Genomic DNA, 24,371 nt, shown 5'->3' with positions numbered 1-24,371 from the left:
CCTTAGGGGGCCCATAAGCACGGGCATCAGTATTCAGATTTCAGCTTCCATCTGGCCCATAAGCTAAAGAGACTCACAGATTACCCTAACTACACTAAAGAATGCAACAAGGAAAAATCCAGCAGCACGTCTAATTCCTTAAAACTTAGCCTTTATTCACACTGATTAAAAATCCATGTTCCATGCAATGTTGCTATCAAAAAAATTCCATCATACTGGGAAAAGCATCTATCTGACACGTTTCGAGGATAAACTGATCCTCTTAGTTGTAGCCAAGCCGATGGGTTCATTATCCGGGCATCCACCATCCTAACCGTTGTGGCGCGCACCTTTTATGGACTATATACAGAGAAAGTCACGTAAGTGGGCTGATTCCCTTTCCTTTATCCTTTTGCAAGTTTTGTATTTAACCACACTAAGGTTGAAACCACATTAAGGTAGAAATTTCCCCACTATGGGACTATTAAAGGATTATCTTATCTTATACTCTTAAACTCCTTTGTACCCATAACCATCAGTATTGAGAATTTGCTGTAGGGATGAGGTAGGGAACCCCGGACAAAAGATTGCACTGGGGACCACAAGACTTAAGTCACGCAACTGTCGGTCACCAAAACCCAGCATATCAACCCAGTCCAAGAGGTAGGTTTAGGTCACCTGAATCAAACAGTGTTTTTCCCATGTGAATCAGTGTTTCAGTTGCCAAGATTTATCTTTTATTTATTTATTTTTTTGCCAATAGGAAAATAAGTTCTTTGGAGAAATGAGGGAATTGCCACGTACCTCTTTGGAACAATGGATATACCCACTTTGCTCCAAAGAGTTCATTTGTGTACTAACAAAAAAGGTGATATATTGGCACCGAGGCACTGATTTACAAAACTGTTTAATTCAGGTGACCCTAACCTATCTATTTGTGGAGCTGAATTGCTATGCTGGGTTCTGATCACAAAGTCCTTTTAAGGTTGTGTTTTATAGAGTTGTAGGTTCTCCTTGGGCGTGTTGTTAGAGTGTCTATGTAATATGGCAATGTGATGAAAAATGTTTATGGTTCCATATAATGTTAGAGATAAAGTATTGGTAGTCTATACAAGCCAGATTTTGGATTTGCACAACACATTCCATAATATGTTGCATGTATCAGGCCTATGTATAACTTAAGCTTCTGTTTATGTGGTTGGTCACATACAGCTAGTGTTACTTTGCACTTTAATGGACAATGATACTGTGAAAATATGATAGCAGGATAACCAAATGAACAAAACATTTTCTTGGCCTTTGTCGTTCACCGAGAAGGGAGACAATACGTAATATGATAACGTAGTAATTAAGTAAGCCACTAATCATGTATATTTAATAATTAATAATAACTTTAAACAAAAGCTCATTGTTGTATGTGGCATGTTATGGGCAGAAAAGAGTACATGCAGAGAGGGAAATGTTGTTGTAAAAAGGATCAGCTCTAGAGACATTTTTAGTAGCATCTTCATGAATGATCCTTAAGTGTTCACAGGCTCTCTAAGCAGGGCCGGCTCCAGGTTTTTATGGGCCCTTGGGCGACAGAGCCTCAGTGGGCCCCCTTGTAAAGGAGGTGGGGGAGTCGAGACACTGTGCGTTGCAGATGAAGCGAGTGACATCATGCAGGAGTGTGGCATCACCAACGCCATACCTCCCAATCTTTTAAAGAGTAGAAAGAGGGGCAAAATGTGCGGCGCGCTCTGCAAATTTAGCTCCACCCACTTTTATGTTGATTCCACCCATTCTCATTCATTTATTATGTGCTCCCACACAGTATAATCCTCCTACAGTCACCTGTAAATTATATGCCCCCCCTCCATCTCTCCCCCAGTTTCATATACACCCTTCCTCTGCCCCCAGTTTCATGTCCCCCCTCCATCTCTGTCCCCAGTTTCATCACGTTCTCCCCCTTCATCTGCCCACAGTTTCATGTCCCCCGTCTCTGCCCCAGTGTCATGCTGTTCCCCCCCTCCCCTTCATTTGCCCCTTCAGTTTCATTGGGCCCCCTCCATCTCTGTCCCCAGTTTCATGCCGTTCTCTCCCCACCCCCTTCATCTTCCCCAGTGTCATGCTGTTCCCCCCTCCTTCATTTGCCCCCTCAGTTTCATTGGGCCCCCTCCATCTCTGTCCCCAGTTCCATGCCATTCTCTCCCCACCCCCTCCATCTGCCCCAGTGTCATGCCGTTCCCCCCCCTCCCCTTCATTTGCCCCCCAGTTTCTTTGGGCCCCCTCCATCTCTGTCCCCAGTTTCATGCCGTTCTCTCCCCACCCCCTTCATCTTCCCCAGTGTCATGCCGTTCCCCCCCTCCCCTTCATTTGCCCCCCAGTTTCATGGGCCCCCTTTATTATGTTTCACCTTAATATGTAATACAAAACAAACACTTACACTCACCTTCTATCACTCACCTTCCATCGTTCCCCCGACGCTCCTCTCTCTCTCTCCAGTCACATACCGACATACGCGATGCAGGAGCTGTGAGATCAGCTCCTGCTTAGCTACGGCCCGGCTTGCGTGTGTAGGCATGATGCGATGACGTCATCGCGCCTACACACGCAAGCCGGGCCGGAGCAGGAGCTGATCTCACAGCTCCTGCATCGCGTATGTATTCCAGCTCATCGGCGGACGGACGCCGATGAGCTGAAATTGTGACAGGCAAGTGCCGGGGGGCCCCCAGAGGCTCTGTGGGCCCCGGCACTTGCCCGACTATGCCGTGCGCTGACGCCGGCCCTGTCTCTAAGACAACAATGGTAGAGAGAAGAACTACAACAGGAGCTGAAAAAAATGTAACAAAACATATACAGAATCTGATCTTACAAAAGGTCCCTGAATGGTTTTTTTTAGAAAACATGAACTGTACCTGATATCAAATGTGTTTTCCAATACCATATCTGTTTTACACGTTGTTTTAGCTTTCTTTTTTTCTCCAAAATTAATAGGAAACATACATTTATAGATCAGAAAAGGCAGCCTACTTGATCACAGACTAAGGCCTTTGCTACATGCAGGAGTCTATATGAAAGCATACAGAGCCCTGAGAGTACTGAGTAGTACTGTTGTGTGGTGTTATACACAGTCCAGTCACATTAATGTGACCACCTCTCAAAATCCAGAATAACCACCTTTGGCAGAGCGGACCGCTGCGAGACGTGCAGGAAGAGAGGGGATGTTGTGATGATATTCACTTGGATGTTGAGCCAACTCCAGTGCCATGTCCAGCTGCGCTAGGGTATGCGGTTGAGTATCCACGGAGCAAACAACCCGATCGAGGTGGTCCCACAAATTCTCGATTGGGTCAAGTCCGGGGAATTTGCTGGCCAAGGGAGTATGGTAAACTCATCCTGGTGCTCTTCGAACAACGCACGTAAACTGCGAGATTTATGACACGTCGCATTATCCTGCTGGTAGATGCCATCATCCTGAGGAAAAACAATTCGCATGTAGGGGTGAACATGGTCTGCAAGGATAGATGCATACTTGTGTTGATCCATCGTGCCTTCCACAATGATGAGTGCACCCAGATTGCTGATGACACGTGCCTTCTGCGACTGGTTTTTTAAAACTAGGCGGTGGTCACATTAATATGACTGGACTGTGTATGTTAGAGGTCTTCTCTGAATGCAATGCTAATCTACAGTCCTATGAAAAAGTTTGGGCACCCCTATTAATCTTAATCATTTTTTGTTCTAAATATTTTGGTGTTTGCAACAGCCATTTCAGTTTGATATATCTAATAACTGATGGACACAGTAATATTTCAGGATTGAAATGAGGTTTATTGTACTAACAGAAAATGTGCAATATGCATTAAACCAAAATTTGACCGGTGCAAAAGTATGGGCACCCTTATCATTTTATTGATTTGAATTCCCCTAACTACTTTTTACTGACTTACTGAAGCACAAAATTGGTTTTGTAACCTCAGTGAGCTTTGAACTTCATAGCCAGATGTATCCAATCATAAGAAAAGGTATTTAAGGTGGCCAATTGCAAGTTGATCTCCTATTTGAATCTCCTCTGAAGAGTGGCATCATGGGCTACTCAAAACAACTCTCAAATGATCTGAAAACAAAGATTGTTCAACATAGTTGTTCAGGGGAAGGATACAAAAAGTTGTCTCAGAGATTTAACCTGTCAGTTTCCACTGTGAGGAACATAGTAAGGAAATGGAAGAGCACAGGGACAGTTCTTGTTAAGCCCAGAAGTGGCAGGCCAAGAAAAATATCAGAAAGACAGAGAAGAAGAATGGTGAGAACAGTCAAGGACAATCCACAGACCACCTCCAAAGAGCTGCAGCATCATCTTGCTGCAGATGGTGTCACTGTGCATCGGTCAACTATACAGTGCACTTTGCACAAATAGAAGCTGTATGGGAGAGTGGTGAGAAAGAAGCCGTTTCTGCATGTATGCCACAAATAGAGTTGCCTGAGGTATGAAAAAGCACATTTGGACAAGGCAGCTTCATTTTGGAAACAAAAATTGAGTTGTTTGGTTATAAAAAAAGGCGTTATGCATGGCGTCCAAAAAGAAACAGCATTCCAAGAAAAACACATGCTACCCACTGTAAAATTTGGTGGAGGTTCCATCATGCTTTGGGGCTGTGTGGCCAATGCCGGCATCGGGAATCTTGTTAAAGTTGAGAGTCGCATGGATTCCACTCAGTATCAGCAGATTCTTGAGAATAATGTTCAAGAATCAGTGACGAAGTTGAAGTTACGCCGGGGATGGATATTTCAGCAAGACAATGATCCAAAACACCGCTCCAAATCCTCAGGCATTCATGCAGAGGAACAATTACAATGTTCTGGAATGGCCATCCCAGTCCCCAGACCTGAATATCATTGAACATCTGTGGGATGATTTGAAGCGGGCTGTCCATGCTCGTCGACCATCTAACTTAACTGAACTTGAATTGTTTGTCCAAAATACCTTTATCCAGGATCCAGGAACTGATTAAAAGCTACAGGAAGCGACTAGAGGCTGTTATCTTTGCAAAAGGAGGATCTACTAAATATTAATGTCACTTTTCTGTTGAGGTGCCCATACTTTTGCACCGGTCAAATTTTGGTTTAATGCATATTGCACATTTTCTGTTAGTACAATAAACCTCATTTCAATCCTGAAATATTACTGTGTCCATCAGTTATTAGATATATCAAACTGAAATGGCTGTTGCAAATACCAAAATATTTAGAACTAAAAATGATTAAGATTAATAGGGGTGCCCAAACTTTTTCATAGGACTGTATCTTTGCATCTGACAGAGCATGTCATGATTTATCAAAATCATGCCACAGGCTCAGCAGTGATGCTGCAACATTCACCTTTTATACCTTTTTTTAAATGCTGTACAGCCCCTTTATAAGATATGTAAGATTTGTGAGAATTATGTTTTTCACTTCTCTTTCACAATTGGACTCCACTCCAAAAATGCCACAAAAACGCCCAGTGTGAAACTCCTTCCAACACTGAATAATTCTTACTTACCGTGTGGCTTTGGAATTCCCAAAACTTGAATTGCCTCCTAAGATTAATTTGAGGCAGCTGCACAATCTCCCTTTCTTCCCTGTAAGGATTTATTAAGTTTGGCTACTTTGTAGCATTCCCTTTGACAGCTAAATCTTTTTTTTTTTTTTGTTTACTGATAAGACGTATGAGAATCTAAGTTTTTAACAACGCATTAAAAATTTACACTATAAGAATGTCTCTTACTTAAAGGGGTTTTCTAGGACCTTTATACTTCTAAGCTATCCTTATGACAGCATCATAATTCATCGATATCAGATCAGAGAGTTTCCGACTCTCTCACTTATTAGATGACGAAGAAAGCAACAGCACTATAACCAACCCCAGCAGTGCTAAAGGTAGCAAAGTTCCATATAATGTGCTGTGGCATGAAATTGTACTGCATCTATCCCATATTTTTTATGTCAGAAAGCTGCAGCCACGGCACAGTATACAAACCTGTGCTATGTTTGGTGGTCCTGTAGGGGTTAGGAAGTTGAGCGCCACTGATCTTAAATTGATTATCCCTGCTAAGGATCCATTAAAGGCAAACAGGACCATCTTGTCTGCTCCACTGACTGACAAGGCGTGGTTGAACAAATAACTAGCTGCAGAATTGCGTACTCCAAAAACTGCGTGCTCAGCAGCCTCATTCTGGAAACTATTGGGAACCCCCTCGTATATGCAAATGCACAAATGGTCTTGCCATGAAAACTATTAGGCTGAGGCCCCATTTGCAGAAATGCAGCTTTTTTTAATTGCAGATCTCAGTGTGATTTTTGGAGCTAAAGTTAAGAATGGCTACAAGAAGAGAAGGAAATATATAGCAAGTACTTATACTTCTACCTTCTGCTCAATTCACTCCTGGATTTGGCTCAAATAACCGCAGCAAAATCTGCAACAAAAAGAGAAGTGTTTCCACAAAGGCTAAGGCCTTAGCCTGAACCAGATTGATTTGATGTTTATATATCTACTAAATGCCTGTTATAATGGACTAAGGTTTTAGTTGTCACAGGTAAAACAAGTATTGCATATGCCCTTCATGAACAGGAGCAATAGTCGAACCAGCCATTGACACATTACTGATGCCTGTACAGCTACACTATGCCGATATTCATACGATAAGTTTTTTGGGGTTTTTTGTAAAATGTAGATTGTGAGCCCCACATAGAGCTCACAATGTACATTTTTCCCTATCAGTATGTCTTTGGAATATGGGATGGAAATCATGCAAACACGGGGAGAACATACAAACTCCTTGCAGATGTTTTTTTTTTGCCCTTGGTGGGATTTGAACACTAGGACTCCATCGCTGCAAGGCTGCAGTGCTAACCACTGAGCCACCGTGTGGCCCCCATACGATAAGTTTTTTGCAAGTTTTTTAATGGATGTCACGTGGCCGCATTAATTTCAAGTCTGTCCATGTTGTAATGGACTGTGAAAATATACATCATGTTCTATTTTTTTCTGTTTTCACTTCTCCCTTCATACACTCAAATGTATAAGGGAGCCACAAAAACGGGCACCCCCTTGGTTGCAAAACTGCCATGAATAATGTACATTCAACTTGGACATTATCACCGTTAGTTGTCTGAATGTAGGCTGAAGGAGGCACAGGCTGACTACAAATGTAATACTAAGATACATAACTACAGAATAACACCTGCTAGCATGCCCTGCCAGCCTCTGAATGGATTGCCGCAGGTCAATCAGCATTGGCTGGAATTTCAGGATGCCATTTTGATTTATACTTTTTACTTAACATGTAAGTGAGATGTCTTTGATAAATCACAAAATATATCTTCTGCTATATATTTTTTTTATCTGTCTTAAAGTTCAAATAAGACACACATTAAAACATACAGTATAAAATATCTTTATAACATGAATAATGTTAGAGTTTTGACAGTAAAATAGGTTTCATGACAGCAGATTATAATGTAACATATTGGAAATATTTATTTCACCTTAATGAATTTTAGACCACCATCATTCACTTCTCATTGATCTCACAGACAGCACGTAATCATCCCACTCTCATATGTCCCAAATACATCGTTCTTCACAACCTACTACAGTATTGCAAGTTTTATGACTTATTTTAAGTTTAGTTATCGGGCTGATGCAAATTAAAAGTAGGTAAGAAAGATAAACTATCTAATGTACAGTAGCTTAGCAGTAGGGGGTGCAGAGGTAGCAACTGGTACAGGGATTGGAGCCTCAGGGGCCCAAAAGGTCTCTTCACAGTATAGGAAGACTATAGGTAGCACATAGTAAGTGGGAGAACCATTACATATTTTGCACTGGAGCCCAGGAGTCTCAAGTTGTGCCTCTGATAATGTGTATGGGGTCTTCTAACCCTCATCCAACAGGTGAAAGTATGATCAGTCACGTTGGATTGTGTAGAGACCACTACACTGAGGTTGCTGTGAAGTGGCTGGTGTTGAGAAAAATACAGTAGCTCAATATGCAGTATATTACTGGGATGTTTTGAACATGATTCTTTTTTCTTAAATTTGGTTGTGATTAGAGATTAGTGAACAGTGAAATATTCGAGATTCGATATTCATTTTGAGTAGAGCCTCAATATTCGACTACTCGATCGAATATCGAATCCCATTATAGTCTATGGGAAAAGATGCTCGTTTCAGGGGAAACCACTATTCGACTAAAGGAGAGTCACCAAGTCCACGAATAGCAGGAGGAGAGTGTTTAGGAGACTAGCAAGGACGAGTCTGCTGTAGAACCAGCGTTGATTTGCCACAGGCTCGTCCTTGCTAGTCAGGAGAGCTGGCAGCTTGCTGTTATGAGCGAGCTTACTTTTTCTCATAGGAATGAATAGACCAGCGTTGATTGGCCAGTGTACAGCATTCGGCCAATCAATGCTGGTTCTGCCGGAGGCTCCTCTGTGAGGAGGCGGAGTCTAAGATCGGACCACAGCAGTGGTCCGGGGCACTGAGTGTGAAGAATTCTTTTAGGCTTGAAGAAATGGATTTTTGAACTTGCTTTAAAGATGTGACATGAATATTATTGTGGCAACTTTAGGTATTGTAGGGGTAAGAAGGAGTTTCAATGGTCTGAGTAATGGGGGCATGGTCTGACCATGTTATGTGACCTATGGTGCAATGAGACACATCAGGAGCCATTTATCAGTTAAATACATACCAATATGGAAGTAAGTATGGTGTCTGGAGGAGTAAAATGTGAAATCTCCATCTAATGTGTGTAAGCATCACAAGCGACATGTAAATCTTCCTGTAGAAGCCAAGCATCAAGCTATGGGGAGGTCTATTACCGCAATAAGTGATATCAATCACATTGTGAGTGATATTGAAATCTCCACAAAAAATACATTTACCCCAGATTTTTTCTGTAAGTTTTTTCCTCAAGAAATTCAAAAAAAGCAACATGAAACGAATTGAGAAAATACTGTATATGTTACCTATCATAAAAGTTATATTATTAATAGTGCAAATCAGGGCAACAAACCTTCCTTTGTAGTCTTTTCTTGACCACAATAATCACACCAGCTTTTTTCTGTTCTCCATCAGGGTCCATTCACACGCGTCCATATGTGAGATGAAAAGATGTGTTAGTTAATTTAGTCGGAGAATGTTTATATTAAATAGGATTATATCAAAAAACGCAATCCTTTGAGAGGGAGCCTATGGCAGGTGTTAATTTTATTTAACTATTAAAAGTTTTACTTAGAAAGTTTCATGAAAAAATTGTATTTTCAGAATTGCAAAAAATTGTTCAAGTCAATGGAATTAGTCCTTAGGAAAAATATGTTTGCTTGTCCTAAAAGCAAACCATTAACCTTAAATTAACCAAGTTGAGAAGCGCTCTTCTAAAAAAGAATAAATTATCTGCTGCACACTCTTGATTCAGTGATAAACAAATACATTTATTGTGAAGTTAACATAGGAAATGCCATGGAAAAAATGGTATTTAGGTATAAATGAAAAATTGATCCAATGTTAAGCAGGGACATTTCAGTCTAATGACCTTCATCATGCCAGATCAATGTATGAAGTACGACGAGCCTCCAGGCTCTGTTCCCCTCTCCGCATGAAAAATGTGGAGAAAAAAGTGCTGCAAGCCATTATAGTCTATGTGGTCCGCAGGTCTTCTAAGGTAACTGCTTTTTGATGCAGATTAGGTTTCCGTTTGGGGGGTCCTCAAATGGACCCCCTGAACGGAAACCCTTGCACAGATGTGAATAAAGCCTGAGCGCCACATGTGCTGGCTATATATTGTATCTTATTTTTTCTTTTGATTTGTTTAATAGAAAACCCATTTATATTATCACCAGAATCTGCTTCCAGTGTTTACTATAGCTTCGACCCTCCACAGCATCACTTGTGTATTAGCTCCTTCTATAAAGTGACGTTCCAGGTTTTCTAGTATGTTAGGTAATGAAGATTGATTTTATGAAATGAAGACTATGAGGCTGACTTTCTGTTTATCTTATCATAGAAGGTAGAAATGGCGAGGAGAGTAAATAAGCAATGGGCACGAAAACAAGTATCTGCCAACTAGCTAGTTGATCTGTGTGCAGAGGAGAGATCCAGATTGTTCCTCCTTATGTATATTGCCCATTTAGGTATTACAGTTTGACAAATTATGTGTGAAAGGATTGGTTCTATTGAATTGTTTCTTGTTTTTACTTTAAGAGCAATTCCAATTTTAGTACACTACATCCTGAATAATATGGATCATTAGTAGATGCAGATCCTGTAACATCAAGGCATCAATGTCCCAAGCAATACTGAGCCTTGAGGTGGAAGTAAAAAATATCTGTGTTTTTATGACATGTTGCCCAGAATAGTTGTAACTTCCATGCACTCAGAAAGAAGAACAATAAATCTTGAATTGTGGTAGATATGGTGCCTTAATATAAACCATAGCAAATCTGAGTTTTAGAGAAATTAGGAAAACTCTATTGGCAATATTGAAGAACCTATGGCAGTATCTATGGGTATTATTAATGTACTTAGCTTATATAAATTCCATACTAATGTGAATCTCTGTTATAATGTTTCAAAGCAGTAAATCAAATTCTAACTTGAAGCTTCTGACCCCAATGCAAAATCTGTTACAGGTTCCCTATCTACAATACATGAAACCTCTGCGAACTTTCTTTCTAAAGTGCTGCGGGTACAACTGCGATACATTGTCGCTGCAGTTTTTCCCACAGCGCTTTATTGCTGCAGGATGCCACGTGGGGTCTTAGCCATAAAGTGGTATTCTCATTTCAGCTCTTCGTGGATCAAACTGAAATACCCATCTTTATAGCCCCCTGAGGTGGCTGGGATTACAGAAAAAGGCAAGCGGACTTGTACAGAATGTAAATAAACAGCACAGAGAACTATCCTGCATCTGTTAATTGGGAGCATTGGAAAAGGAGTAACTCACTGGGCTATGCTGTTTCAACAACTCCTGTTTAGTTCTACGAGAGGAACAGAAACAGTGTAGAAAGGCCTGCTCCTGAAATGGCCTGAGATACCTGTGATATTGTAATTGTCATGCGTTAGCTGCTGCAAAATTGCAAAACTGCAACCATCTAGACCCTTGCTGCTCTGTGCCATACTATTACGTCGTGTTCAGCCGAGGCTCAGGACTAGTTGCCAAAGTCAGAAAATACTCTGAGTCTGGCGCAGTAACTCCTTGGGTGCTCTGATCAATAGAACTCATGGCATCTGGGGGGTCCAGAAGCAAGATGGCTCCCCCCTGCCACTCCTTGGTTCCTCCATGATAAGATTGAGAAGTACAAGGGGTTGTCTTGGCAGCCAGGACTGCTTTTGTGGGATGTGCTGCAATATGATGTATTTCAGTACAATGCACTGGAGATCAGATAATCCCAAGTTCAAGTCCTGTTGTGGGACAGGTAAAAACTAGAGATGAGCAAACACTAAAATGTTCGAGGTTCGAAATTCGATTCGAACAGCCGCTCACTGTTCGAGTGTTCGAATGGGTTTCGAACCCCATTATAGTCTATGGGGAACATAAACTCGTTAAGGGGGAAACCCAAATTCGTGTCTGGAGGGTCACCAAGTCCACTATGACACCCCAGGAAATGATACCAACACCCTGGAATGACACTGGGACAGCAGGGGAAGCATGTCTGGGGGCATAAAAGTCACTTTATTTCATGGAAATCCCTGTCAGTTTGCGATTTTCGCAAGCTAACTTTTCCCCATAGAAATGCATTGGCCAGTGCTGATTGGCCAGAGTACGGAACTCGACCAATCAGCGCTGGCTCTGCTGGAGGAGGCGGAGTCTAAGATAGCTCCACACCAGTCTCCATTCAGGTCCGACCTTAGACTCCGCCTCCTCCGGCAGAGCCAGCGCTGATTGGCCGAAGGCTGGCCAATGCATTCCTATGCGAATGCAGACTTAGCAGTGCTGAGTCAGTTTTGCTCAACTACACATCTGATGCACACTCGGCACTGCTACATCAGATGTAGCAATCTGATGTAGCAGAGCCGAGGGTGCACTAGAACCCCTGTGCAAACTCAGTTCACGCTAATAGAATGCATTGGCCAGCGCTGATTGGCCAATGCATTCTATTAGCCCGATGAAGTAGAGCTGAATGTGTGTGCTAAGCACACTCATTCAGCACTGCTTCATCACGCCAATACAATGCATTAGCCAGTGCTGATTGGCCAGAGTACGGAATTCGGCCAATCAGCACTGGCCAATGCATTCTATTAGCCCGATGAAGTAGAGCTGAATGTGTGTGCTAAGCACACACATTCAGCACTGCTTCATCACGCCAATACAATGCATTAGCCAGTGCTGATTGGCCAGAGTACGGAATTCGGCCAATCAACGCTGGCTCTGCTGGAGGAGGCGGAGTCTAAGGTCGGACCTGAATGGAGACTGGTGTGGAGCAATCTTAGACTCCGCCTCCTCCAGCAGAGCCAGCGCTGATTGGCCGAATTCCGTACTCTGGCCAATCAGCACTGGCCAATGCATTCTATTAGCCCGATGAAGTAGAGCTGAATGTGTGTGCTAAGCACACACATTCAGCACTGCTTCATCACGCCAATACAATGCATTAGCCAGTGCTGATTGGCCAGAGTACGGATAGCTCCACACCAGTCTCCATTCAGGTCCGACCTTAGACTCCGCCTCCTCCGGCAGAGCCAGCGCTGATTGGCCGAAGGCTGGCCAATGCATTCCTATGCGAATGCAGACTTAGCAGTGCTGAGTCAGTTTTGCTCAACTACACATCTGATGCACACTCGGCACTGCTACATCAGATGTAGCAATCTGATGTAGCAGAGCCGAGGGTGCACTAGAACCCCTGTGCAAACTCAGTTCACGCTAATAGAATGCATTGGCCAGCGCTGATTGGCCAATGCATTCTATTAGCCCGATGAAGTAGAGCTGAATGTGTGTGCTAAGCACACACATTCAGCACTGCTTCATCACGCCAATACAATGCATTAGCCAGTGCTGATTGGCCAGAGTACAGAATTCGGCCAATCAGCGCTGGCTCTGCTGGAGGAGGCGGAGTCTAAGGTCGGACCTGAATGGAGACTGGTGTGGAGCGATCTTAGACTCCGCCTCCTCCAGCAGAGCCAGCGCTGATTGGCCGAATTCCGTACTCTGGCCAATCAGCGCTGGCCAATGCATTCTATTAGCTTGATGAAGCAGAGTGTGCACAAGGGTTCAAGCGCACCCTCGGCTCTGATGTAGCAGAGCTGAGGCTGCACAAGGGTTCAAGCGCACCCTCGGCTCTGATGTAGGAGAGCCGAGGGTGCACTTGAACCCTTGTGCACCCTCAGCTCTGCTACATCAGAGCCGAGGGTGCGCTTGAACCCTTGTGCACACTCTGCTTCATCAAGCTAATAGAATGCATTGGCCAGCGCTGATTGGCCAATGTATTCTATTAGCCTGATGAAGTAGAGCTGAATGTGTGTGCTAAGCACACACATTCAGCTCTACTTCATCGGGCTAATAGAATGCATTGGCCAGCGCTGATTGGCCAGAGTACGGAACTCGACCAATCAGCGCTGGCTCTGCTGGAGGAGGCGGAGTCTAAGATCGCTCCACACCAGTCTCCATTCAGGTCCGACATTAGACTCCGCCTCCTCCAGCAGAGCCAGCGCTGATTGGCCGAATTCCGTACTCTGGCCAATCAGCACTGGCTAATGCATTGTATTGGCGTGATGAAGCAGTGCTGAATGTGTGTGCTTAGCACACACATTCAGCTCTACTTCATCGGGCTAATAGAATGCATTGGCCAATCAGCGCTGGCCAATGCATTCTATTAGCTTGATGAAGCAGAGTGTGCACAAGGGTTCAAGCGCACCCTCGGCTCTGATGTAGCAGAGCTGAGGGTGCACAAGGGTTCAAGTTCAAGGGGAATCGAATTTTGGCGCACTTTACCACGTGGTGTTCGATTCGATTCGAACATGGCGAACACCCTGATATCCGATCGAACATGTGTTCGATAGAACACTGTTCGCTCATCTCTAGTAAAAACAAAAAAATAGTTAAAAATAAAGTATATAAAATAAATAATAAAAAGTTTGAAAATCACAGTTTTTAATCTAAAAAGCACATAATATAAACAAAAAAATAAACTAATGTTTTAGGTATCCCCATGTACATATAAGTTCACACTATCCAAAAACTGCTTTATTTATTCCATACCATGAACACCATAAGAGAAAAAAGGGGGTAGGAAAATTAGAAAGTCACTGAGCATTAATATACAAACTACCCTGTGTCCTTAATTGGTTAAAAAAGTGAGAATATTGTATGATAGGTAAACAAATCTTATAGATGTGTCTAAAACCCACAGAGTAAAGTGACTTGCACTGGTGTTTTAAACCCACAAAGTGTCAGTCATTTCTTTAGGTTTTACCAAGGGGTCCAATCACACGGAGTTTTTTGGCAAGGATTTTGACGCTGAATCCGCCTCAAAATCAGCTGCTTTTTTTGGAGGCTGATTTTGAGGCAGATTCAGCGTCAAAATCAGCACCAAAAAACTCTATGTGAATGGACCCTAAGAGAAGGGACCCTAATAGAATGATGTTTTTGCATGGCATTGTATTGCACAATATATACTTACTTTATTTGTTATATGACACAATGAATAACTATTACGTTAACTTTATTTCTTACAGCTCCAGGAAAAGTTGTGAATCTGTCTGTTGAAGCCCTTAATTCATCCGCAGTGAATCTTACATGGTTTTTACCTCGACAGCCCCATGGAAAAATTACTAGCTTCAAGATAAGTGTTAAGCATGCAAGGACTGGAGTAGTAGTAAAGGATACCACTGTAAAAGTAGAAGATATTCTGAATGGAGCATTGCCAGAATGCACTGTAAGTTCTGCTTCACTTGTAAAACTAAACTTTCTAAAGCTCTGAAAATTCAGCCTTGAAGTCATGGAGTCTCCAAAGTTTCATTACCAAGATTACCCTGTGGGTTCATTCACACAGAGTTTTTTGGTGCTGATTTTGATGCTAAATCTGCCAAAAAATCAGCCTCCAAAAAAAGCCTCCCAGTAGAATTCTATTCTTTTTTTGGAAGCTGCTTTTGAGGCATATTCAGCATCAAAATCTTCGTAAAAAAACTCAGTGTGAATGGACCCTGTATGAGTTTCCATAATAACAAAGTAACTGAGTCACCTGGGATTTAACATAAGAAATCTACACAGGCAACATGATAAAATGATAATTATCCCCTACAGGACATCAATGACTTTGGAATACTACAGTCATTGATTTACTACAGCATATTTGTTGTTTCCCCTGTCCACTTACGTCAATTCATGGGGCCCTCTGTTTTTGACAATCTATTAGTGACAATAAGCAGATCACAAATAGAGATGAGCGAGTAGTATTCGATCGAGTAGGTATTCAATAGAATACTACGGTATTAGAAATACTCGTACTCATTCGAATACTACTCCTATTCGCAGTAAAGATTCGATTCAGAACCAGCATTGATTGGCCGAATGCTATACAGTGTATAGCATTCGGCAAATCAACGCTGGTTCTGCAGCAGGCTCTTCTTTGCAAGTCGGGAGAGCTGGCAGATTTCAGTTATGTGGGAGCTGACTTTTTCTCATATGAATGAATTGACCAGTGTTGATTGGCCGAATGCTATTCATCAGAGTCTAAGATCGGACCATAAAGGAGACTGCTGTGGTCCGATCTTAGACTCCGCCTTCTCACAGACGAGCCTCCGGCAGAACCAGCGTTGATTGGACGAATGCTGTACACTGTATAGCATTTGGCCAATCAACGCTGGTCAATGCATTCCTATGAGAAAAAGTCAGCTCCCACATAACCGCAAGCTGCCAGCTCTCCCGACTAGCAAAGAAGAGCCTGCTGCAGAACCAGCGTTGATTGGCCGAATGCTATACACTGAATAGCATTCGGCCAATCAATGCTGGTTCTGCAGGACGAGTAAGTTCACATTAGTGCTTGCCTCCCATACGGAAGGAGTGCGCAGGAGGACCCCCCAAATAGAATATCAGCGCAACTGCAAGCGCTGTGCAGTTAAAGTGCACTGACCCGTTATAGTGTATGGGGTCCGTGTGCTTTAATTGCACAGCACTCCTCCTAAACACTCTCCTCCTGCTACTCGTGGACTTGGTGACTCTCCTTTAGTCGAATAGTGGTTTCCCCTGAAACAAGCATTTTTTCCCACAGACTGTGATGGGATACAATATTCGATCGAGTAGTCAAATATTGAGGGGCTACTTGAAACGAATATCAAATCTCAAATATTTCACTACTCACTGATCTCTAATCACAAAGGGTCACCTTCTGTCACCCCCAGCACTCTAACGCCAATGTTTAGGTCCTCCAAAGTGATGCCTTGTGCTCTCCACTGAATAGATAGAGATCCTTAACAGGAACCCCCTGTTAAATCAGAATTTCATATTACAGCGTTTAGAAAAAGTTTTCTAAACTTTACTACCTCTTTAATGCAGGACTGAGAAAAGACTGGATATAGCAGCCATTTGTTATTAAATTGTAGAAATATGCAGTAATTTATGAGTGAAGATCCCCATCAGTGATATATTTAAGTCACAAAAGGCAAAAGATTTGAGCTATATATATTGTTTACCAGTGTTTCACCCATTATATACACATTTTACACATTATACGTATATATTACATTATATATATATGTGTATATATATATATATATATATATATATATATATATATATATATATATATATATATATATATAGTGGGACAAAAAAGTATTCAGTCAGTCACCAATAGTGCAAGTTCCACCACTTAAAAAGATGAGAGGCGTCTGTAATTTACATCATAGGTAGGCCTCAACTATGAGAGACAAAATGAGAAAACAAATCCAGAAAATCACATTGTCTGATTTTGTAAGAATTTATTTGCAAATTATGGTGGAAAATAAGTATTTGGTCACCTACAAGCAATCAAGATTTCTGGCTCTCACAGACCTGTAACTTCTTCTTTAAGAGTCTCCTCTTTCCTCCACTCATTACCTGTAGTAATGGCTCCTGTTTAAACTTGTTATCACTATAAAAAGACACCTGTGCACACCCTCAAACAGTCAGACTCCAAACTCCACTATGGTGAAGACCAAAGAGCTGTCAAAGGACACCAGAAACAAAATTGTAGCCCTGCACCAGGCTGGGAAGACTGAATCTGCAATAGGCAACCAGCTTGGATTGAAGAAATCAACTGTGGGAGCAATAATTAGAAAATGGAAGACATACAACACCACTGATAATCTCCCTCGATCTGGGCTCCACGCAAAATCTCACCCCGTGGGGTCAAAATGATCACGAGAACAGTGAGCAAAAATCCCAGAACAACGCGGGGGGACCTAGTGAATGAACTGCAGAGAGCTGGGACCAATGTAACAAAGCCTACCATCAGTAACACACTACGCCGCCAGGGACTCAGATCCTGCAGTGCCAGACGTGTCCCACTGCTTAAGCCAGTACATGTCCGGGCCCGTCTGAAGTTTGCTAGAGAGCATTTGGATGAACCAGAAGAGTATTGGGAGAATGTCCTATGGTCTGATGAAACCAAACTGGAACTGTTTGGTAGAAACACAACTTTACGTGTTTGGAGGAAAAAGAATACTGAGTTGAATCCATCAAACACCATACCTACTGTAAAGCATGGGGGTGGAAACATCATGCTTTGGGGCTGTTTCTCTGCAAAGGGGCCAGGACGACTGATCCGGGTACATGAAAGAATGAATGGGGCCATGTATCGTGAGATTTTGAGTGCAAACCTCCTTCCATCAGCAAGGGCATTGAAGATGAAACGTGGCTGGGTCTTTCAACATGACAATGATCCAAAGCACACCGCCAGGGCAACGAAGGAGTGGCTTTGTAAGAAGCATTTCAAGGTCCTGGAGTGGCCTAGACAGTCTCCAAATCTCAACCCTATAGAAAACCTTTGGAGGGAGTTGAAAGTCCGTGTTGCCAAGCGACAGCCCCAAAACATCACTGCTCTAGAGGAGATCTGCATGGAGGAATGGGCCAACATATCAACAACAGTGTGTGCCAACCTTGTGAAGACTTACAGAAAACGTTTGACCTCTGTCATTGCCAACAAAGGATATATAACAAAGTATTGAGATGAAATTTTGTTACTGACCAAATACTTGTTTTCCACCATAATTTGCAAATAAATTCTTACAAAATCAGACAATGTGATTTTCTGGATTTGTTTTCTCATTTTGTCTCTCATAGTTGAGGTCTACCTATGATGTAAATTACAGACGCCTCTCATCTTTTTAAGTGGTGGAAATTGCACTATTGGTGACTGACTAAATACTTTTTTGCCCCACTGTATATATTGCTTATTATATATATTTAATCTGTCTTTTCAGGAAAAAAGTGAATCATTTCTATGGAGCACAACTAGCCCTTCTTCAACTCGTGGGCAGTCTACAACTACAGCTTCGCTTACATTACAGACCATAACCTCTCGGACATTTAATGCCATCTGGGATGAACCAATCACATATATAGTAGGACAGCTTAGGCCATACACAACTTACTTATTTGAGGTTTCAGCTGTTACCAACGAACCAGGCTACATTGACAGTACAATTGTAAGGACACCAGAATCCGGTAAGTAAATATTTCCATTTTCACATAGAATTTAATTCTGTGAAGCCTGAAGGGACTCCATTATTTTGATTTTGGACAAACAAGTGTTTATTAGAAAGTTCATTGATTTTAATATTTCAGTGGACTTTTTAATGCCTTCAGATAACCCCCTTTTTGTTTCATTACGATCAGTCCCCATTTTTGACAGAAATAGTGCAGGCTTTTGTTTATATGGATTGTTAAGGGACACTTTTTCCTTTTAGCAAAACCCTGGTGAGTCACAGTAGCTTAAGAATTGATTTACATGAAAGATGTGCTAAACAGCTCTGAAAAAAGTAAATTTTTCATGACTGCCTTGAACCCGCAGGACACCTGTTTTCATGGATCCCCCATACATTTCAGTGTATGGTGGGATGTATAAAACCAGCCAAAAATAGGAAATGAACTATATTTTGATGGTCCTTGACAATGGAGTGTCAAAATGACAGACATTTGAATAGTCCCCATTCACTGACAGTGAAATGAATGCTGTCCTTCTATCAAAAAATAGATAATTCTCAGACTCAGGTTTTTCCAGTAGCATCAGCTATAAATCTTACACTTATAAACACAACAGGCATCAAGTTATCAGCAGACCTTTCCAAATTTAGCTGATGGTCTGCAGATAAACACCAATACTAAAACAGTGGTCAGTTTTAGAATTGTTTGGCACTTAAGGCCGGGGCCCCACGGGACATAAACGCCGCGATTTGCCCACAAAGGAAAACGGGAAAAAATGGGAAAAATCATGGCGTTTTACAGTGCAAGCAAAGGGGATGGGATTCATGCAAATTCCATGCCCACTGTGCAGAAGAAATCGCAGCGCAGACACGCTGCAATTTGCAAAACTGTTGTGCCTTTGCAAATCGCAGCATGTCAATTATATCTACGGAAACGCCGGCGGCTTTCCCGTAGATATAATGTTAAGAGAAAGTCCGCAGAGGAAAACTCTGTGAACTTTCTCTTAAAAGTGCTGTGGAAAGAACTGCAGTGCGTTCACGTCCGTGAGGCCTTAGCCTTAAACCTGATTTGGAATGTTTCAGATGTGTAGCCACCATACATATTAAATTGCTGTTGGTCAAGCATATGTTCATCCCCGAGCTATCTCTCCTAATCCACCATACACATATATGTTCAGCTCAATGGAACATGCATATGTTTAGAATGGGAAGAAGATTGGGAATCTTAAATCTTAATTCCCAATCCTTATCTCACTGGTGTGCAAGGCTAGCTGAAAGGGTTATTTTAATCGAACATTTGTGACATATTTACAGTATATGCTATAAGTGTACAAGATGTATCGGTACTACCTCTGAGACTTGCATAAGGCTCAAGAACAGGGGTTCCCTGACTCCTGTCTCACAGCTGCCAGTAGTGTAGCGGTGGCTTCATATGCACATCACCTTCCATTCACTTCAATGGGAGTTCCAAGAATAATCAATCAGGCAGACTTGGCTATTTTTAGTAAGGCTAGGTTGACATCTGTGTTCAAGTCTCTGTAAGAGACTCCGCTGCAGATTCCCCTTAAAATCAACAGAGAGAAAGGTCCTGCAAGGAGGAATTTTCTCTGTCAGTTTCAGTATGAAACCAGTGGAAACTGGATGGAAACCTGGTGGACCTCATTAAAGACAGGGACTCTGTCTTTTGGGTCCCCACACAGACACCAATGACAAAGACCTGGATGTTAGTGTGAACCTTGCGTAAACCCACAAAAGTGATTTTTAGATAGATGCTGTTGAGGTAAAGGCCGTGCAACCCTGTTTTCATGATAGGAATATCTCTGTAGACTAAGGCCCCACATAGCAGGCTACAGAGAAAATGATTGCACTTTTCACAGAACGTTTGCAGAGCTTTCCTCTGCGGACTTTCTTTCTCAATTATACTTAAATGGAAACCACCATCATCCCCATAGGTATAACTGAGATGCTGCAATTTCCAAAAATGCAATGGTTTTGGAAATTGCAGCATTTCCCCTGTGAGTATTAGAGTCCCAACCACTTTGTCAGGACTGTAAAATGCTGCAGTTAGCGCCACATGGGACATCAGCCTTAGGCTCCTGTATTATGAACTTTGACATATTTTTCACATTAAAGGGACCCATTAAAAGTGATATGCTACTGTTTTATATCCAGTGCCCAATATCTAGCTGTTGTTTTTCACCAAACCTGTGGTTTGATAAAGCAGCACTTAAAGTACAATACAGAAAGCATTTTTGGCACCAGAAGAACAAGTCCCTATAAGTCAAAACAAGTAGAAGTGCCAGAAGAGAAGGAGCTTCTGTTGCCTGCTCAGGATGTCTGTGATTCTGCTGTGAACAAGTGCTTCATCATTTACTCTTATCCTGCCAGGTCCAATGTTATCAGCTTCAGTTTTAAGTAGGATGAATTATAGGAATGCAATGCTGAGGTTCTTAGCTTTCACTGTTTAATTCTATGCCTCTATTTTTACAGAAAACCCCACAGCATGGTTTGTTACTATAAACATATGTATTGTAATTGTGCAATTGCATGGAGTGCACATAACTGACCTATGCTTGTTTCAATAGACATGTGGCTGACGATAGATAGTATGTATATATTTTATATGATTAGTGATGATCTCATAACGTGCAGTGTAAGCAATACATCATCCAACAAGACAGTCTTATACTCTATTGCAAGGCAAGTGAAGTAAATTACTTGTTTGGAAGAGGTCAATTTATACATTTCCTTAGTAAGTTGGGAATTGCTTATGTAGTTATTCTGTTATATACTGACCTCTTATTTGGACGACTCTGAATCTTGGTTAGTATATTAGGGAATAGAAGAAGCATTAACCCCATGTTGTTCTTTAGTGCACAGCAGATGTTACATATGCTTTTGATACCTGGCAATTTTTAGAGAAAGCCAATACAATTTCCCTGTAGCTTTTATTATCCAGGGTATTTGGAAATTGCTCAAGTATTTTAGATTATATGTAGCCACATTTTATTTTCTGACTAATGTCTATAGTTTGCTTTCAGTAGTCTATAGATAGGCTCCAAACCACAGTTGGCATAACTTCCTCTTCACCATTAAAACACAGTAGCTTTGAGGTCTATGTTGTCAACCTGCTCCAGTAAAAACCTTTTTTGTATCGCTGTTTTGTATTTTAGAGGGTTACTGTATACTTTGATTCTCCTCCCACCCTAACAAACTTTTGTAAAAAGGGATTATGGTTTATCTTCTTTATCTCCAGTAGGTAGAAAACTTGCTCACTGTGTTACCTTCCTTGGTTTTGTGCAGTCTGATGCACAGGAACTTGATTTTGGCTAAGACCTCATGTTGTGGAAAAGCAGCTTTTTTTGTTGAAGATTTTGCTGTGGTTTTTTGAGCCAAAGCCAAGAGAGAGGTTGCAAAATGAATGGGAAATACACAGTCCAGTCATATTAATGTGACCACCGCCTACTTTTGACGTCAACATTAAATAACCAATGGTAGAAGGCATGTGCCATCAGCCATCTGGGTGTACTATCATTGTGGAAGGCACGATGGATCAACACAAGTATGCATCTATCCTTGCGGACGATGTTCACCCCTACATGAGAATTGTTTTTCCTCAGGATGATGGCATCTACCAGCTGGACAATGCGACATGTCATAAAGCTCTCAGTGTACATGCATGGTTTGAGGAGCACCAGGATGAGTTTACCGTACTCCCTTGGCCAGCAAATTCCCAGGACTTGAACCCAATAGAGAATCTGTAGGACCACCTCGATCGGGTTGTTCGTGCCATGGATGCTCAACAGCGTAACCTAGTGCAGCTGGCCACAGCACTGGAGTTGGCATGGCTCAACATCCCAGTGACCATCATCACAACATCCCCTCTCTTCCTGCACATCTCGCAGCGGTTCGCTCTACCAATGGTGGTTATTCTGGATTTTGACAGGTGGTCACATTAATGTTACTGGACTGTGTATAAAGGAAGCTCTTATACCTCTACATTCTGCACAATCCTCTCCTCGCTTTGGCTCAAAAACTGCAGCAAAATTTGCTACAAAAAAAGCTTTTTTCCGCTCCCTACGTTGCAAATACGTGGTATTTTGGCCAGCGTATCACAGTACCTGCAAAATGGATAGGATTTTGGCTAATCCAATCTTCACATTGTAGAAAATATATTCACAGCAGAAATGCTGCAATTTCAAAAATTGTTGCATTTTTGTAAACTGCAGCATGTAAATTATACCTACGGAAATGCTGGCAGTTCCCATATAGATATAATAGGAACAGAAAGTCTGCAGAGGAAAATTTTGACTTCCTGTGAAAAGCGCTGCAGAAAAAACCACAATGTGTTTCCGAAGCAGTCTTTTCCACAACACTTTTTGGCTGCGCCTTGCTACATAGTGCCTTAGCCTTAGATAGGTTATTCTAGAACTAGATATAATGTTACACAACACTATATCCATCCCTTCTGCTTCTAAATCTGTAAACTGTGTAGCTATCAGCTGATCAGTGAGGGTGCCAGGTGTCAGAACCCAACCCTTCTGATATTGATAACCTTTCTTGAGGATTTGCCATCAATATCTATTTGTGGACGAACCCTTTATTGCCTGTATTATAACTATTAATAGCAATTTCTAACTCAAAATCATATAAAAAATAACATTATACCCACAACCAGAAATAAACAACATATAACTTTGTCTATTTTTTTTTACTGCCATACATAAAGAGTGATTGCATTATATATCAACGGTGGTTTTCCCACAATACAATGTGTCCCTATACACAGGATCGGACCACAAATCCATAGGATGGAGCCCCAGCCATGTCCAACTTATCCCCTATCTTTACTATTGTATAAAAAAAACGCTACGTTTTAGAATAAAAAAATGTGTGTATATTGTTTCAGTGCCTGAAGATCCTCCTCAAAATCTCGTCAAGGGCAACATCACAGCAAGATCCTTCTCTGTTACGTGGGATGCTCCAACTATTGTGACCGGAAAATTTAGTTACAGGGTTGAATTGTACGGCCCCACTGGTGAGTAAGAATAACCAATGTTTGTGGCTTTTATAACTATTGCCATATATACTGTATGTTCTAAAGTGTATGTTTCTTATATTCTTCTGCACTATTCATTTATGAAAAGCTATTTTATTATTGGAGACATGCTTTAAAGGGATTATATAATTAAAAATCACATTTTTGCTCGATCACACATATTAATAGCCCTAAGAAAGGCTATTCTTCTCCTACCACAAGGCCACAAGAAAATGGCCGTTTACTTGCTGTGTAAGAGGCCATTATTCTTGTTGCCACAGGCATGCGCAGTCGGCTCTGCCTGAGGCCCGAGGCCTAGAAGTTTGAACCCAGCTCTGGAAGAGCCCGTTTCTGAAGAAGATGGCGGCGCTGAAGATTTCTCTTGTAATATTGGGGACGCCCCCAGTGCTGTTTGAGCTCTGAGGCCCGCCCCCAGTGCTGCAAGAGAATTAATTTGCATACAGACAAAAAACGGGATTTCTACCGAACAGCAGCACGGAGAAGACATCTAAAGAATAGCCTTACTGTACATAGACAAAGAATTCTGGGAACAAGCCGGGTACATTGATATTCGTATATACTATGTGATATGTTTGTAAAGAATTTTGGTAAAAGCACAAAGTGATTCTGCAATCTGTCAGGTTCAGAGGTCATTTTCAAGGTCATTTGTCATAAGTTGAATACTTTTTAACATTTAGTTAGCTGAATGGTATTGCAAAGT

General features: G+C 41.8%; 1 protein-coding gene across 1 annotated transcript in view; it reads left to right on the top strand.

Annotated features, from left to right (window-relative positions):
* Window positions 1–24,371, top strand: part of PTPRQ (protein tyrosine phosphatase receptor type Q) — a 228,069-nt gene that overhangs the window by 61,222 nt on the left and 142,476 nt on the right. Inside the window, exons 22-24 of the mRNA XM_075274511.1 lie at window positions 14,665–14,864; window positions 18,391–18,634; window positions 23,522–23,650. Of these exons, the coding sequence (XP_075130612.1) occupies window positions 14,665–14,864; window positions 18,391–18,634; window positions 23,522–23,650 (573 nt within the window). The remainder of the gene's footprint in view (window positions 1–14,664; window positions 14,865–18,390; window positions 18,635–23,521; window positions 23,651–24,371) is intronic.

This window comes from Leptodactylus fuscus, chromosome 5, assembly GCF_031893055.1.
Source record: "Leptodactylus fuscus isolate aLepFus1 chromosome 5, aLepFus1.hap2, whole genome shotgun sequence".
NCBI lineage: Eukaryota > Metazoa > Chordata > Amphibia > Anura > Leptodactylidae > Leptodactylus > Leptodactylus fuscus.
The sequence above is the reverse complement of the archived record's forward strand: the minus strand, read 5'-3'. Positions and strand labels throughout refer to the sequence as shown.